We start from the raw sequence: 15,763 nt of genomic DNA, 5'->3' as shown, positions 1-15,763 counted from the left end.
TAAAAGCCAAGCAAGACAGGTTATCTCCTTTAACCTAGAAATAGTAATGAACTGATCTAAGTTCAGATCAGCAGTGATGGTTACTATTCCAAGGTCATAAACACCAGCTCTAGCCTCTCTTTAAATCTAGCTGTAGAGTGATTATAAGACATATGCCAAAAACGTATGGGTAGCTTGGGAATTGATAGGAAATATGGGGCTGGAATGTAGTTAGTATAGACTTTGTTAGGCATAATGAAACCCCAGGTTCAAGCCTACCACTTCATAAACTGGGAGCAGTGGTTTAGGCCTGGGATGGGGGACAGGAGGATCCAGGAGAGTTCAAGGTCGCCCCGGACTATATGAGACCTCATCTCCAAAATATCAAAGGTTAAGAAAGATCTCTGAAGACAGACTCTAAGGGTATCGGTGCATGCAACAGCTCACACTCCAGATGCTGTCAAAGACCATCTGCTCATGCGTTTCAGGGTAAGAGCATGAGGATTAGGGCTATTAAGTAAAAGGAAGAGAGATATAAAAGACAAACACAGAACAGCATCAGGAGGGACATCCAGGGAATACTGAATCCGCCTCGTTTATTTATTTTCTACACACTTATATACTTCACTCCAAAAGGGGGGAGGGGCAACAGACTTCATTAACATGATAGAAGGAATAGACTTGAATTCTCCTACCTCTACCAGGTGGAGCAGATCCACCTCTACAACCAAAATACTAGTTGGTCAGAATCTCTAGCTTGTAGCCACACCTGTTGGCAAAAACTTTGAGAGCAAACTCAGACTTCTAGTAAAAGTGTGTTCCCACAAAATGCACCTAACAACAATGGCCTTGCTTACTGTAGTTTCAGTGTGTTCCCCCAAAGTTCCTGTGTCAAAAACTTCACCCTCATATTTAGGTCAAAGTTACATAGAATCAGTCCACTCTGAAATTTCTTTAAAAGTCTTTTTTAAGTTTTTAGAAATACAGTGGAATCAGTATTCCTGCTTGAAGAGTTGGAGGGTTTGGCTGAACTGTTAAATACTGTAGATTCAAGCAGCAGAAATCACAGTTCTGACAGCTAGCAGTCGGTTTGTTATAAGATGGTCTAACTCAGATTTTCCAGGAGGCATGTGCCCCCTTGCCTGGCTGAGACCTGCTATCATATGTCTGTCTTACATCACTTTTACCTTGCTCTCACTTCGGTACATTGTAAGATGATTCAGTCCACAAAGTATTCCATAGAAAGTAATCCTCTTCCATTGTATGTAGGTATGCTCCTACGAACAAGAGGAGCACACCGTACAGCGTGGCTTTAATGTGAGCACTGCCTTGTGAGGCCATACAACGACTTTAAGGACAACAGGTAGTTCTGATTTTACTGGCCACTCCATTCTTTCTCTTCCACATTAAGTACAGTATCCACAGTTATCCCTATGTCCTCCAGTGACAAGCCTCCTTCCACTGCCAGAGGTCGTCTGGGAAAGGAAGTGGAAAGGCTGTATAGGGATTTGTGGTACCCAATTCTCATCATCCAGTCAAGTAAGACCTAGAAGAAGAAAAAAGGCTTTAGTATTAGACTAAAGATTCCTACAGAATATTTCTCATTATGACATAGAACAGTTCTGTCACTCTGTAATCATGTCCTGAGGAATGAGAAGTACTTTCCACATCTTCAGAGAAACTGTCTAGACTTTAAGAAAGAGCAGTAGTCATTAATTTGGAGACATGAATAACCTTGAATGCCTTCATTTGAGAGAAAGTGTAGGCCTACCAACACAGTAGTAACAGAGCCTCATCCGTAAGTAGGGGATGGAGAATATTCAGTGAAATGTTGAGAACAAAAAACATTTGGAAACAAAAATTTGAATCAAAATCTAAGTCAACAGAACACATCAAAATCACAAAGGAGCTGTGTCAAAAGAGACATATTTGGGCCTCTGAGACAAAGCCCAACTTACTGTGGGCCGTTCCTGTAACTGTCCATAAAGATCACCATCTACACACTGGGTTCAAAGTCCAACACCACAAAAAAGAAAAAATTAGTCGTAAAATTTTTCAAATCCTTTTGGAAGCTCATTTGCCTCAAAACATGAACTGTTAAAGCATGTTTTGCTTTGAAAAGAAAAGTTGGATGTATTTCTCTACAGCTGTAGACCCAGCTACTCAAGCTGAAGCTGGAAGACTACTGGAGCCAAAAGTTACTGGGATTGAGACCAGCTCAGGAACAGCAAGATCTTGTGTCTCAACAACAAAAACCAGATACATGACAAAGATAGAATGTTCGTTCCAAGGGACCAAAGTATCAAATAATGCCTTGAATTGCTAACCACAAGCCAGAAAACCACTGCTAATCTATATAATAAATCTGTATGTAATAATTTTAATTAAGACATTTTTAGAAGCGTGGGAATTGAACCCACGTCTTTTGCACATGCTAAGCACTCACTCTGCCACAAGTTTACACTTCCAACATTACATCTTTTTGCCAGGCATAGTGGCGCATGCCTTTAATGCCAGCACTTGGGAGGCAGAGGCAGGTAGATCTCCGAGAGTTTGAGGCCAGCCTGGTCTACAAAGTGAATTCCAGGACTTACTGTTGGTGGTGGTTCTGAGTCAGAGTCTAACTGGCTACAAACTCAATCCTGCCAGGTGTAGTATCTCATTGCCTGCAATCCAAGCATTTGGAAGGCTGACACATTTCAGTCCAGCCTTGACTACACGTAGGTAATTTCTAGGCTACCCTGGGCTCAAAAACAAACACCATTTTACCCACCAACTAAAATGTAGTTAAACAACCAAGGAAATACAGCTCAGTAAGAGAATGCCTGCTTGAAGCCTTAGATCTATTGTGGAAAATCTTTTTGTACACTGTGAAGATGTGTCATTCTGATTAGGTTAATAAAAGGCTGAATGGCTAATAGTTAGGCAGGATTTCCAGGCACACAGGATGCTGGGAAGAAGCAGAGTCGCCAGACACAGAGGAAGCCACATGGACAGTACAGAGTAAATGCAATAAAGACAAAACGTAGATTGGTAAAAAACGGGTTAAGTTGTAAGAGCTACTTAGTAACAAGCCTATCAGCTGAAGCTCTATTATTATTAAGTCTCCATGTTGTTTATTTGGAAGCTGGCTGGTGGGACAGAGAAAGACTAATTACACTATCCTTAACACTAAAAAGGAAGAAAAAAATAGGAAAAAAAATATAAATGTAGAGATCACAATTTAAAGAAATTATCAAACCTTATGCAGTGCAGAATATACACATTGTCTATGTGGTAACAGATCCCACTACATTTGAACACACTATTGACAAATTTGATAAGTCAATATTTGATTTCCTCACCTGTGAATTCCAAGACTTGAAAAATCTCCTCCTCAAAACACGCCCACTTGGGCATCGAAGGGCAACAGTAACTACCTGGGGAATAGAAATATTCAGGTAAGCTACACTGGTCACCCAGACCTGCGATCCACATAGGAGCTAAGTCAAGAAGATTGCAAATTTGAGGTCAGTCTCAGCTACAAAACAAGACCTTATCTCAAGAACAAAAGTTCAGATAGGAACTCCAATGTGGCCTGGAGCTGTGGCTCAGCTAGTATGGAGTTTGCCTAGCATGTACAAAACCCTGGGCTCAAAACCCATCCCCATATACACAAGCATGGTGACTCGAGCCAGTTCCCTGCAAAGGTGGAGTGGAGGATCAGAAGCTCAAGATGTGATGTCATTACTTAGCAAGTTTGAGGCCACCCTAGACCACATGAAACTCTACCTCAAAAAACAGTTGCTAAGAAGGCTGAAGAGATGGCTCAGTGGCTAAAAGCACTGGCTGCTCTTCCAGAAGACCCAAGTTCAGTTCCCAGGACCACTATAGCCACTGACAACCCCTGTAACTCCAGTTCCTGGGGATATGAGGCTCTCTTCTCACCACTATGTGGTACACAGACATGCAGATGAAACATTCATACATATCAAATAAATCTAAAACTATTTTTTAAGGGGGGTAGAGAACAAGAATCCGGCTTTGGTTTCCAGCATGCACATTAGGACCCTGCAACTCCATTCTAGGGCTCCCAACAACTGTCTCTGGCCTCCGTGGGCATCTGCAGGCATATGGGTCACACAAATGTGTTGAGAAAACTGAGACTATTAGCTGCATGACTGCTTCAAAACCTGTTTGCTGAGGACTCTACGGACGTCAGACTTCACAAAACAGGACTCGGGCAGTTCTCTTTCTGGATATTTTGCCCAGTAACTTCATGGCTCTAAAGACACGTGGTCCTCCTGCATCAGACGATCATCTATAACTAAGATGGCCGATAGCAGAAAACAAGACAGGCTCCCTCCGTGACGAGGCGGGTGGGCTATCTGTCCCGCCCCAGCCCAGCAACAGTGAGCCACTCTTTAAATGCACAAGCAGCTGCAGTTTCAGCTTAAGTGGGGACCAGGGTGAAGCCATGTGCCCGTCTCAATGCTGCTGTTCTGTGGTAAGCAGCGACTTACTGGTCCATACCCTCTCTGCCTGAAGTGAGTGTGCTCTACAAGACAACTCAGCAGACTGCCTCCCACAGCAGCTCTCGGCTTGAGCCTCTGATGCCGTCCTCAGAGACATGACTCCAAGTCAGCCGCAGGAACCTGCTCTTCTCTCTAAGCCCAAGGGCAGGTAGGACTTACCTACCTGATGCCATCAAAGGAAACGGAGACAAGAAACGTACCTCCTCAGCTGTTTCTGATGGTTCATCAGGTAAATCAGGAACCTAAAGAAAGCTGCGTGTTAGTGAAAGGAAAGTAAAAAACATTTCCAAGAAGTGAGAACTCCTAAGAAGAGTCCTCTGCAGTAGGTTCCATGCATCTAGGTTAAAAAGGCTTCTTTGTATATAGCTCTATCAAACATTTATAGTGAGGTCTGTCTGGTGACGCGATTAAAGGTGCTTGCTGCCCAAGCTGACTTGGGTTTGATTCCTAGGACCCAACTCCTGCAAAGTTATAGTGACTGCCGCATGTGTGTACATCTATTCACACACAATAAATTACTACTATAATTTTTATACAATTTTTTTAAAGTTTACAATAGAGCTGGGTGTGGTAGCGCACACCTTTAATCCCAGCACTCCAGAGGCAGTCGCAGGTGGATCTCAGTGAATTCAAGGTCAGTCTGGTCTACAGAGTGAGTTTCAGGACACTCGGGGCTGTACAGAGAAACCCAAAGAGTTGCATGGTCATGGTGTCTCCTCACAGCAACAGAACACTGACTAAGACACCTGCTGACAACCTGGGTTCAATCCCCAAAGAAATGATTTCCCATAGGCTGTACTCAGGTCTTGACAGTCCCATGTATGCTCACACACAGCAAATACATATATTTTTTTAATCTCAAATTTTGTCTCAAAAAATAAGAGAGAGAGTTCACACTGGGAGAGGCAGCCCAGTTGTCGAGTGCTGGCCTAGCATGCACCAGGCCCTGCAATCAACCGCCAGCATGCTTCCCTAAAATTCGTCTTTTAAGATGTTCTAGGATATTATGTAAAAATGCACTATTTAAAGAAACAGGAAAAGCCTCGGGTTGCAGCGCAGGCTGTCGTCCCGGCACCTGCAAGGCAGAAACATAATTCCATGCCATTATGCACAGAATCACTTAGAGACATTGACTAAACTTCAGTTTATGTAAATAAGGCATACAGAAACGAATGTGTTTATACTTGTGCCCTATCCCAGTATCTCAATATATAGATGAAAATATCCTAAAGTCTGAAATACTTCTGACCGCAGGCATGTCAAATGAGGGTATCCAGCCTGTGGACGGTGTAGACCACTCACAGGACACACACAGCACTGTCTGAAGACCCCCAGGAAAAATGCGTCCCTCCGTGAACTGTCCTTTCCATCTCTATACGACCCAATTATCTTAACTCACCATCATTTATCTTCTAGCTTTCCTCTAAATGTGGTCCAGATTTTAGTTATTAAACAGGACCAAGGATCTGTGCAGCTGACCCTCTGCAAGGTGGTAAGACAGCATCTGTGTTAAAAGCCATCCTCTTCCTCCTTAGTAGCCACCTCTCCAGAGAACACACTCAGTGAGTGATGTGGACAAACCTCCTTCTTGGCGGGCTGTGGAGCAGGTGGTGAGACTTCAGTTAAAAGCTTGGGCAAGTTCCGTCTTCTGGCTGCTTCCCTGTTTGCTGTTTCAAAAGACGTCTGGCTCGAATTTCCAAGCACCAACTCTTCATCCCCCTGGTCAAAAACAACGGAACAATTCTAAAGAGGCATGTTCTGTCAACTAGACTATTCATAATGGTTAGTTTTTTTAAACTCTATCATTTTTAGATCCAGAATGCTAAAGCACAATCTCTCTGGACAAGAAAACAGGAGGCCTAATGATCTCCAGAACCTGCCTCTACCTAGCTCCAAGGCCCCATCATCCCGGCCCCATTTCCCAGCTAAGAAGCACGGACAAGGTCCTGCTCCTCTTGGTTCTGGTTTGTGTTTTGGTACAGAGCTTGGGAGGCAGCCTTGGCTGGCCTGCATGGAGTCCAGGCTGGCCCTGAACCTCAGCATCTCCTGCCTCTGCCTCACAAGTGTCCCTCTGTGTAAGTCAGTCAACTTCCTGATGCCTACAAGATGCAGCACTCTCAGCTGCTCCAGCACCATCTGCCTGCAGGCCGCCATGCTCCCGTCATGATGATAATGGACTGAACCTCTGAAACTATAAGCGAACCACCCCAATTAAATGTTTTCTTTATAAGAGTTGCCATGGCCATGGTGTCTCTTCACAGCAATAAAAACCTTAACTAAGACACCAGCCCAGGGAACATGGCCAGACCTCATCTCAAAAGCAAAAACAATTGTCTCCCAACCAAAACGCTGCAGACAAATTGAACTCAGAAGAGCTAATATGGGAATGGAAAGATAGCTTGTAGCAACACCAACAAGACCGAAGTTCAAGTCTCCAGCATGTACAAAAAAAGCTGGGCACAGAAGGACATTCCCTAACTCCAGCATAACTGGGCAGAATCCAGAACTCATTAGCCAGATAACTTAGTTAAAACAGTAAGCTTCAGGGCCCATGAGAGTCAATGTCTCAAAAATAAGCAACAGGGCTCAGGGGTTAAGAGCACTGGCTGCTCTTCCATAGACCTGGTTTTGATTCTCAACACCCACCCAGTGGCTCACAACCATCTTTAACTCCAGTTCCAGGGGAGTCAATGCCCTCTTCAGGCCTCTGTGTGTTCAGGCTATACGTGTAGTACACAGAATACAAACATGCAAAACACCACACAAATAATAAAATGAAAAATAAAAAAGTTAGGTGGGGAGTGACAGAAAGCCCATTTGATGCCCTCTGGCCTTATCATGGGTACACATGCCACACATGCACCCACATACACAGGAAACCACTACATTGCATACTGGCTGGCTTTTGTATCGGTGTTACTTGTTACCTGCCCGCAATTGTTTTAGGGCACATTGGACATTTGAAACAAGTCAAGAACTGGCTCTATAGATAAGCATACTGGTCACCTTTACTGCGTCCTTTTCTTTACCAGATAATGGAAAATGCAGCATAAGCAGGAAACATAAAACAAAGGCGCACACACACATACACACACACATGAACACGCATGAACACACACACACCACCACCAAGAAACAAAATTCAAAACATGAAACCAGCGCTTCCAACCTCGAGTCTGTGGCCAGTGGTTAATTTCCAAGTTTCACCCGTCATTTGATAAAACCGTTCTTCTAGTTTCCTCAATTTCATTTCCTGCTGAGGTTTTAAAACATTCTGTATATATCTGCTGGCCTGTTCAAGAAAAAAAAACGTGTTATTACTACACCTCAGTTTCTACACATTCACGTTGTCTATAAAGTCATAAATCAAGAGCAAGGCTTGAAACTTGTGGTGGTTTGAGTAAGAATGGCTCCATAGGTTCCGTGGTGGTTTTAATAGAAATGGCCCCCACAGGCTCCTGTATCTGAATGCTCAGTCATCAGGGAGTGGCACTATTAGAAGTGCACTATTAGGTCTTGTTGGAAGAGGTATGTCACTGGGAGTGGGCTTTGAACAATTCAGAAGATCAAGTCAGGCCCAGACTCTCTCTTGTCCTGCTGCCTGCTGATCAGGATGCAGGGCTCTCGGCTCCCTCTCCAGCACCATGTCTGCCTGCATGCCACCATGCTTTCCCACCGTGATGACAATTGACTGAACCTTCAAACCTGTAGCAAGTTAAATGCTTTCCTTTATAAGAGGCGCCATGGTCATAGTGTTTCATCAGCACAACAGTAACCCTAAGATAGAATATTTAGTCACCCTAGGAGGTGTGGCCTCATTGGAGGTGGTGTATCAGTGGGGGTGAGCTGTGAGGTTTCAAAAGCCTGTGCCAGGCCCAGCTTCTCTCTCTCTGCCTGCTCCTTGAGATCAAGATAAAAACCTCTCAGCTACTTCTACAGCACCACACTTCCCTGACACCATGCTCCCTGCCATGATGATCATGGACTAAGCCTCTGAAACTGTAATCAAGCCCCCAATTAGATGCTTTCAATTATAGGAGATGCCTTGGTCATAGTATCTCTTCACAGCAACAGAACAGTTACCAAGACTCCGAGATAACAAAAAAAAAAAATTACACATGTAAAACAAGGATGTTCTGGGCATGGTGGTACACACCTTTGATCTCAGCACTCTGGCTGCTGAACTGAGGCAGGAGGATCCTGAAATTGGGGCCAACACTGGCTACAACAGTGGTCAAGGCAAGCACAACTGTCAAAGTGGATAAAGGCACCTGCCATCAAGCCTGAACACCCGCCAGAGTTCAAACCCTGGGACCCACATAGTAGAAGGAGAGAACAACTCTCCACACACGTCACACAGACACATGAATATAATGTAACTATATATGTATATAACATAAATATAATGTAATTAATAAGAATTTTAATTCTAATTTTAAAGGGTCAGCATTTAGGGAGAGGAGGCAGAAGAACAGCATCCAGGGTCAGCCTTAGTCACTTTCTAATTCAAGGTCAGCCTGCAATACAAGAAAGCTTGTCTCGGAGGAGGAGGGAGGGCACCATCTTAGGCCCTGTGAATTAGACACCAGTAATCGTTCACACAAAGACCTCTGAGCACAGACACAGCAAGACAGCACCCACAGGAGTCCTGAGGGCCGAGCCTTACCTGCTCACCCTGCGCCTCCTGTTGCTTTTTCCTCACGAGTCTTTGTCTTTTCTCATTCTCTTCTCCTTCTGACACCAAAACATAAAAGGACTTTTTCATTCTCAAGTATCAAAGAATCAAATACATTTTCTCTAAAAAACTAATCTATAGATTTTAACATGTTAAAAGACTACATTTGAACATTTCAAAGCACTACATATTTTTTTCAAATAATGAAAATGAGGTACATTCAACCAGCAAAAACAAAGTCATTTGCAAATGAACTCTATCCAATAAAAGGTTTTTTTGTTTGTTTTGTTTTTTTGAAACAGGGTTTCTCTGTAGCTTTTGGGCCTGTCCTGGAACTAGCTCTTATAGACCAGGCTGGCCTCGAACTCACAGATATCTGCCTGCCTCCTCTCAAGTGCAAGGATGAAAGGCATGCGCCACCACTGCCAATTCACAAACATTTATTATTATATATAACAAATTAACAAATTTCTTTCTATAGCCCTGATTGGCCTATAACTGAATATTCTGCTGCCTCAGCTTCCAAACACTATGAAGACAGCAACTTGGGCCACCATACCCAGCCTGAACACATTTTTATATTACATATTATGTAGCATCAGCCTTCAGTGAAGATTATGCCAATAACCTATCAAACCATAATTGGGCCTCAGGACTCACACTCAAATGATGCAAATGAACCATTTCCAAGGGCAGGAACCATCAAGGCACATTTGCATATCTATAAACAGCGGGCCTCAGGGGCTTGTGGAGCAAGGTAAGCAGCAAACCATCTTCTCCACAGCAACATAGTTTCACTTTTTTATTTGATTTTTCTTTTGGGAGTATTAAGGACTGAAACCAGGGCACATATGCTATTAACGCTTCAACAGCTGAGGTCACATATGCCCTGGAAATACAACTAACAAAATCCCTAATGGAAGTTTCAATGTTCTTGTTTAATTTCCAAATTGAGTACTCTGAAGTTTAAGAGATCAAAGCAGAGAAAATACAAAATCTATGATTGGGAATCCCCAAAGCATCCACGTTCTCTTATATTATGGGGTTGAATAATCTTTTGCAATTATGTTTGTTTGGTTTTGTTTTGTTTTTTGGCCTGGTTAACGTGAAAAGGCTTTAATTTAGGGCTGGAGAGATGGCTCAGCTGTTAAGAGCACTGTTCCTTCTTCCCGAGGTCCTGAGTTCAATTCCCAGCAACCATATGGTGGCTCACAACCATCTGTAATGAGATCTGGCACACTCTCCTGGCCTGCAGGCAGACATAAAGGCAGAACACTGTATACATAATAAATAAATAAATAAATCTTTTTTTTTTTAAAAAAATGGCTTTAATTTATACCACCCATTGTATTCACTTATATTTTAATAGCAATAAATTACAGAGGCTGAGGGTGTAGTCTGCTTAGTAGAGTGCTTGCCTAGCACACACAAAACACTAGGTAACACATCTGAGCAGCAGTCAGGGGAAGGAGGCAGGAGGATTAGAAGTTCAAAGTCATCCTTAGCGATGCAGTAATTACCAAGCCAGCTTGGGTTATGGAACACCCTATCTTAAAAAACAAAAACAAATTCATTACTGGGCCACTTTTGTTAAGTACATTTAAAAACAGCTATTAGTTTTAAAAGTAATCTGTATTAAGGCCACATAAAATACGGCTTTTTGTTTTGTTTGGCTTTGTTTTTAATTTTATATGTATGACATGTACGTCTGTGTACTATATCTGTGCAGTACCCATGGAGGCCAGAAAACGGTGTCAGATCCCCAGAAGCTAGCATTACAGACAGCTGCGGGAAACCATGTGGGTATGGGAAACAGAACTCAGGTCCTCTAAAACAGCAGCCCATGCTCTTATGCACTGCCATCTCTCTATGCCATGGCACCTAAGGGTGGCGAGACAGCTCAGTGGGTAAAGACCTTACTGCCGAACCCTTAAGACCTTAGCTCCACCCCCCAGAGCCCACATGATGGAAGGAGAGAACAGATTTCCACTAGACATTACACATCGTAAATTGATGGTCAAACAGTTCTTATTGTAGAATAAACAAAAGGAAGAAATTTGAGTAGAAAAGGTTACTTTTTATTTTTTTGAGTAAAAAAAAAAATGTAAAGGTAACACAAGTAATAAACATACCTTTCACGTGAACTCGGGAAGGTTTAGGTGAGTTAAACCAGGAGGTAGCCACAGAAATGACTAGGGTCAACAAGGCAAGCAACAGGAATATCCGGCCACTCAGCAAAATGAGATCTTTAATTCCTTAGAAAGAAATGTTTAAAAGAAACATTTTTCTTTGAAAAATTCTCACTCTCCTTGCTACTAATAATAAATAAAGGACTGTTTGCTCCAGAGAGCACAGGAGATGCTAAAGAATGTGGGTACTGACTCTTCCTGAGCCTCCTGGGGCCCTACAATTCAACCTGGCCGTCATGGCCACAACAAACAGGAAATAATTCTGAAGAAACATCCTGTTTTAAGAAGACAGTGTTCAGCTGTATTATAAATAATATGAGAATTAGTAATGCATAAGATTTGGTTTCCTTATAAATAAGATTGACAGCAGTGTCTTGTCCAATTCCAGTACTATTTCAGATAATCATTCCATGGGGTTGGAGAGACGGCTCAGAGGTTAAGAGCACTGACTGCTCTTACAGAGGTCCTGAGTTCAATCCCCAGCACCCACGTGGTGGTTCAAGCCATCTGTAATAATTTCTGGTGCCCTCTTCTGGCATGCAGGCATATATGCAGACAGAACACTGTATATATAATTAAATAAATAATAGTCATTCAAAAAAATTGGCTACATTTATCTGTCAAGAATTGGTCATTTGGGGCACTGGGGGTTAGGCAGAGTGTATCCTTCCACGCACATGAGGTCAGAGGACAACTTGCAAGACTCAGTTCTGTCTCTCCTCCACATGGGTTTCAGGAATCCAACTCTGGTCACAAGCTTGGCAGGAAGCACCATTACCAGTGGCGCCATCCTGCTGGCCCAAAATGCCTATTTGCTTCTTATTTGGTCCTGGGCCTTAGCCACCTGTCTTCTTAGAATACTTTTCTCCACTGAGCCATGCACTCCTGCCTAGTCTCTAAAACACCAAATCCTTTCTCCGGGCTGCCCTGTGCTGTTTGTTGTTCGTCTAGTTTCCGGCACTTACTCGTTTACATGTAAATTCACTACTTACATGTTTACCTGGGGGAAATGCAACAACTCAGTACTTCCTACACTGTTTTGAGAGCCTAGGCAAACATTCAATTGTCAAAAATATTAAGAGCACCAGCCAGGCATGGTGGCACACACCTTTTATCCCAGGACTAGGGGAAGGCAGAGGCAGGCTGATCTCTGCGAGTTTGAGGCCAGCCTGGTCTACAGAGAAAGTTCCAGGACAGCCAAGGCTACACAAGGAAACTCCATCTCAAAACATCAAAAAATAGAAAATGTTTAGGGTAGCAGTCTGTGTGATACAGTTTGTTAAATGCTGGGGAAGAGACATATAGTAGGATCAAAACTTATCCTGAGTTTTCAGAATGTTGTTGTTGGTTTTGTTTGGCCCTGAAACCTGATTCCAGAATGGTTTTATTTTTTATTTTTAAAGTTTGGCAGACACACGAGTAGCATTTTACCCAATGATAAGGTCTGGGTCCAGTGGTCCTTTAACTGAAGGTTATTTTGTATTTCGTTTTTGTTTTTAATATTTTATTTTTTTTTATTCCATTGCATTGGTGTTTTGCGTTCATATATATAGGTGAGGGTGTCGGATCCCCTGAAAGTGGAGCTGCAGTCAGCTGTGAGCTGCCATGTGGGTGCTGAGAACTGAACCTGGATCCTCTGGAAGAACAACCGGTGCTGTTAACCGCTGAGCCATCTGTCCAGGCCCAGCTGAAGACTATTTAAAGAAGGAATTAGAGAACCGTAGAGCAACACTAGCCATGAAGGGTGCTCCACTGGGAACCTGCCCAGCATTGCAGCCTCTGCACCGGGAAGATGCAATTCCTAAAGTGGACGTAATATTCTCACCAGATCACCAAGAAACCAAGGAGGGAGCGTATGGGAAAGAAAACCGCTGCCAGGTCACAACAAAGGGTTCCAGAGCTAAGTGAAATTCCCCAAAGTAGGGGGCCGCCACCAGAAGGACAGCTGCATTTCCTCCACCTTTGGGCTGAGTTTTCTTAACCACTGCGATAAGGTCTAGAAACGGAGACAAATCTGAGGTGGTCTCTAACCTCAAGTTACCGGAGGTCAGTGCTGATGGGAGGCACATCCCACAACACAAGATGACGACCTTCGCACTGACTTGTGACTCAAATATTGGCACAACGTGGAAAGACAAGAACGGGTCAACTTGGCAATGGTGAGTGTGAGCTCTTGCTGCTGTTGAAATAAAAGCCGTGCCGGGCCGGCGAGGGGAAAAGTGCTCGGCTCACAAGCCTGACAATCTGAATTAGTTTGATTCCTCAGAATGCACGGAAGAGTTGAAGGAGAAACCTGACTTTCAAAAGTCGCCCCTGGGCTGGAGTGATGCCTCAGGGGTTAAGAGCACTGGCTGCTCTTCTAGAGGTCCCAGGTTCAATTCCCAGCACCCACAAAGCAGCTCACAGCTGTCAGTAACTCCAGTTTCAGGGGATCCGGCACCCTCACACAGACAAAAGTGTAGGCAAAACACCAATGTACATAAAATAAAAATAAATCAATTATTCAAAAAAGGTTGTCCTCTGACTTCTATGAACCCATGCTAGCACCCATATCAATACACACACAGAAAATATTCAAAAAGAGAAAAAAAGCTCGAAAAGTCTTATTATACTCCAAGATAATTTTGTGTTTGTTTTATTTTTCAAGAAAGGGTTTCTCTGTTTAACTATCCTGGATGTCCAGGAACTCTGTAGACCAGGTTGGCCTTGAACTCACAGAGATCCACTTGCCTCTAACTCCTGGCTCCAATATAACATTTTGTTTGTTTGGTTGGTTGGTTGGTTTTCGCTTTTTCTAGACAGGGTTTCTCTGTAGCTTTAGAGCTTGTCCTGGATCTTGCTCTGTAGACCAGACCATGCTGGCCTTGAACTCACAGAGTTCTGCCTCTGCCTCTCGAGTGCTGGGATTAAAGGCCCGCGCCACCACCTCTGGGCATCCACTATAACTTTTTAAAGAACATTTTATTTTCACTTCTTGTCTCTAGAAATGTTTCTGGGCACTGATTCCTTGCTGATGAGGAGAAAGACTGGAGGAAACAGAATTTAGCTTGGACATTATTAACTTTAGAAGCATATGAGTAAGGCGTGGGGGTGCACGTCTTTAATCCCAGCACTTGGGAGGCAGAGGCAGATGGTTTTCTATGAGTCTGAGGTCAGCCTGGTCTGCAGAGTGAGTTCCGCAATAGCTAAAGCTATTACACAAAGAAACCCAGGGAGGGTTATGGAGGGAGGCAGACAGGGGAAACTATCCATCCAAGAGGTCTATCTTTTCTACTTCATCCATATCCCAACTCCGTGTACACTTGCTACTCATTCCCTGTTATCCCCGTTCCCTGACGTACCAATATCTATTTGTAGTGTTTTATGATGTTATTTTCTGTTACTACCAAAACTTTACGGAACTGTGGGATGTGGAATTTGAGGTACCCTAAATCTGGGTTCCAAAACCACGGACACTCAAATTTGACTCCAAAAAAACTCTTAGCACCTCTGGGGTGAGAACTGGTTTTGGTTTTAGGTGGGTTTTTGTTGTTGTTTGTTTTTACGCTAACAGTACCTACAAGTCCTTCCGGCAGTAATGGAGATTGAGATTGCAAACAGTGTCTGACTCAGAATATGGATTCAATAAATGTTATTTGAGGGCTCCCTTTCTCCCATTCCTTGACCTTGCCACAAAGGACTTCGCCTGGAACATTCCCCTCCGCTTCACCCTCTTTTCCTTCAGGACTCAGCCTCAATGCTCGGGAGGCCCCCATGCTATCAGCTTATTTATTTCTGGCTGTCATCACGCTCTGAAGTGCAACAGGTCGCATCTGTCCCCGCGCTTCTCACTCCTTCCCCTTTCCAAGCCGACCCTGGCCAGAGCCCAAGAGACCACTTCCCGCGAAATGGAGGGGGCTCCGGAAGAGGGGCGGGTGCGATGGACTCTGGGAATTGTAGTCAACGCCGCGCGGAGGCGCCATGGGAAGAAAGGAACTGTACGCACCACCCAGATGAGCCGTGAGCGCCGAGAGGCGAGGAGACAACACTCACCGAAGCTTGGGATCCCGCGCCGGAGCTCCAGACACAAGAGAGGGAGAGCGGAGAGCAAGAAGAGGCCAACGACGCCGCGAGAAGCCATGGCGCGAAGGCCCCGCCGGGCGCAGTGCCCGCCCCTTCCGGCCGTGTCTTCCGGCGGGGCTGGTGTGAAGGCCTCGCGCTATGAGGAAGCGATGCAGGCGGAATGTTAGGCCCTAAGGCTGCGCCGTGGGCCCGAGCACGTCAGCCCTTCTGTTACCAATCCCATGGTTTCCACCTCAGAAGGCGCGGGCCGTCTCCTTTCGGCTGGGGAGGTCCGAGGAGCCGCCTGCCCTGTGGTGTTGGTCGGGATGGCTGTGGATTGTCCGACTGGAAGGGTCTATAAGATG

At 44.2% G+C, this 15,763-nt stretch overlaps 1 protein-coding gene across 1 annotated transcript; it reads right to left on the bottom strand.

The window, feature by feature from the left end:
• Positions 1-558: 558 nt before the first annotated feature.
• Ubxn8 (UBX domain protein 8) lies at positions 559-15,517 on the bottom strand. Its single transcript, XM_048456552.3, has 8 exons — positions 15,390-15,517; positions 11,301-11,423; positions 9,160-9,227; positions 7,663-7,785; positions 6,075-6,212; positions 4,694-4,735; positions 3,324-3,398; positions 559-1,525 (listed from the first exon to the last, which is right to left on the bottom strand). The coding sequence occupies exons 1-8, from the start codon at positions 15,475-15,477 to the stop codon at positions 1,355-1,357; spliced, it is 828 nt and encodes a 275-aa protein (XP_048312509.3). The 5' UTR covers positions 15,478-15,517; the 3' UTR covers positions 559-1,354.
• Between the last annotated feature and the right edge of the window lie 246 nt (positions 15,518-15,763).

The sequence above is a fragment of the Myodes glareolus genome, chromosome 23 (genome assembly GCF_982192425.1).
Source record: "Myodes glareolus chromosome 23, mMyoGla1.1, whole genome shotgun sequence".
Lineage (NCBI taxonomy): Eukaryota > Metazoa > Chordata > Mammalia > Rodentia > Cricetidae > Myodes > Myodes glareolus.
This window is presented reverse-complemented; position numbering and strand designations above follow the sequence as displayed.

Excerpts from the sequence above, each read along its gene's own strand:
- Ubxn8 (XM_048456552.3), bottom strand. The coding sequence starts at position 15,477 with ATGGCTTCTCGCGGCGTCGTTGGCCTCTTCTTGCTCTCCGCTCTCCCT. Across the intron at positions 6,213-7,662 it reads CCACTGGCCACAGACTCGAG|GGGGATGAAGAGTTGGTGCT; the intron begins GTTGGAAGCGCT and ends GTTTTTGACCAG. Across the intron at positions 4,736-6,074 it reads CACAGCCCGCCAAGAAGGAG|GTTCCTGATTTACCTGATGA; the intron begins GTTTGTCCACAT and ends AGCTTTCTTTAG.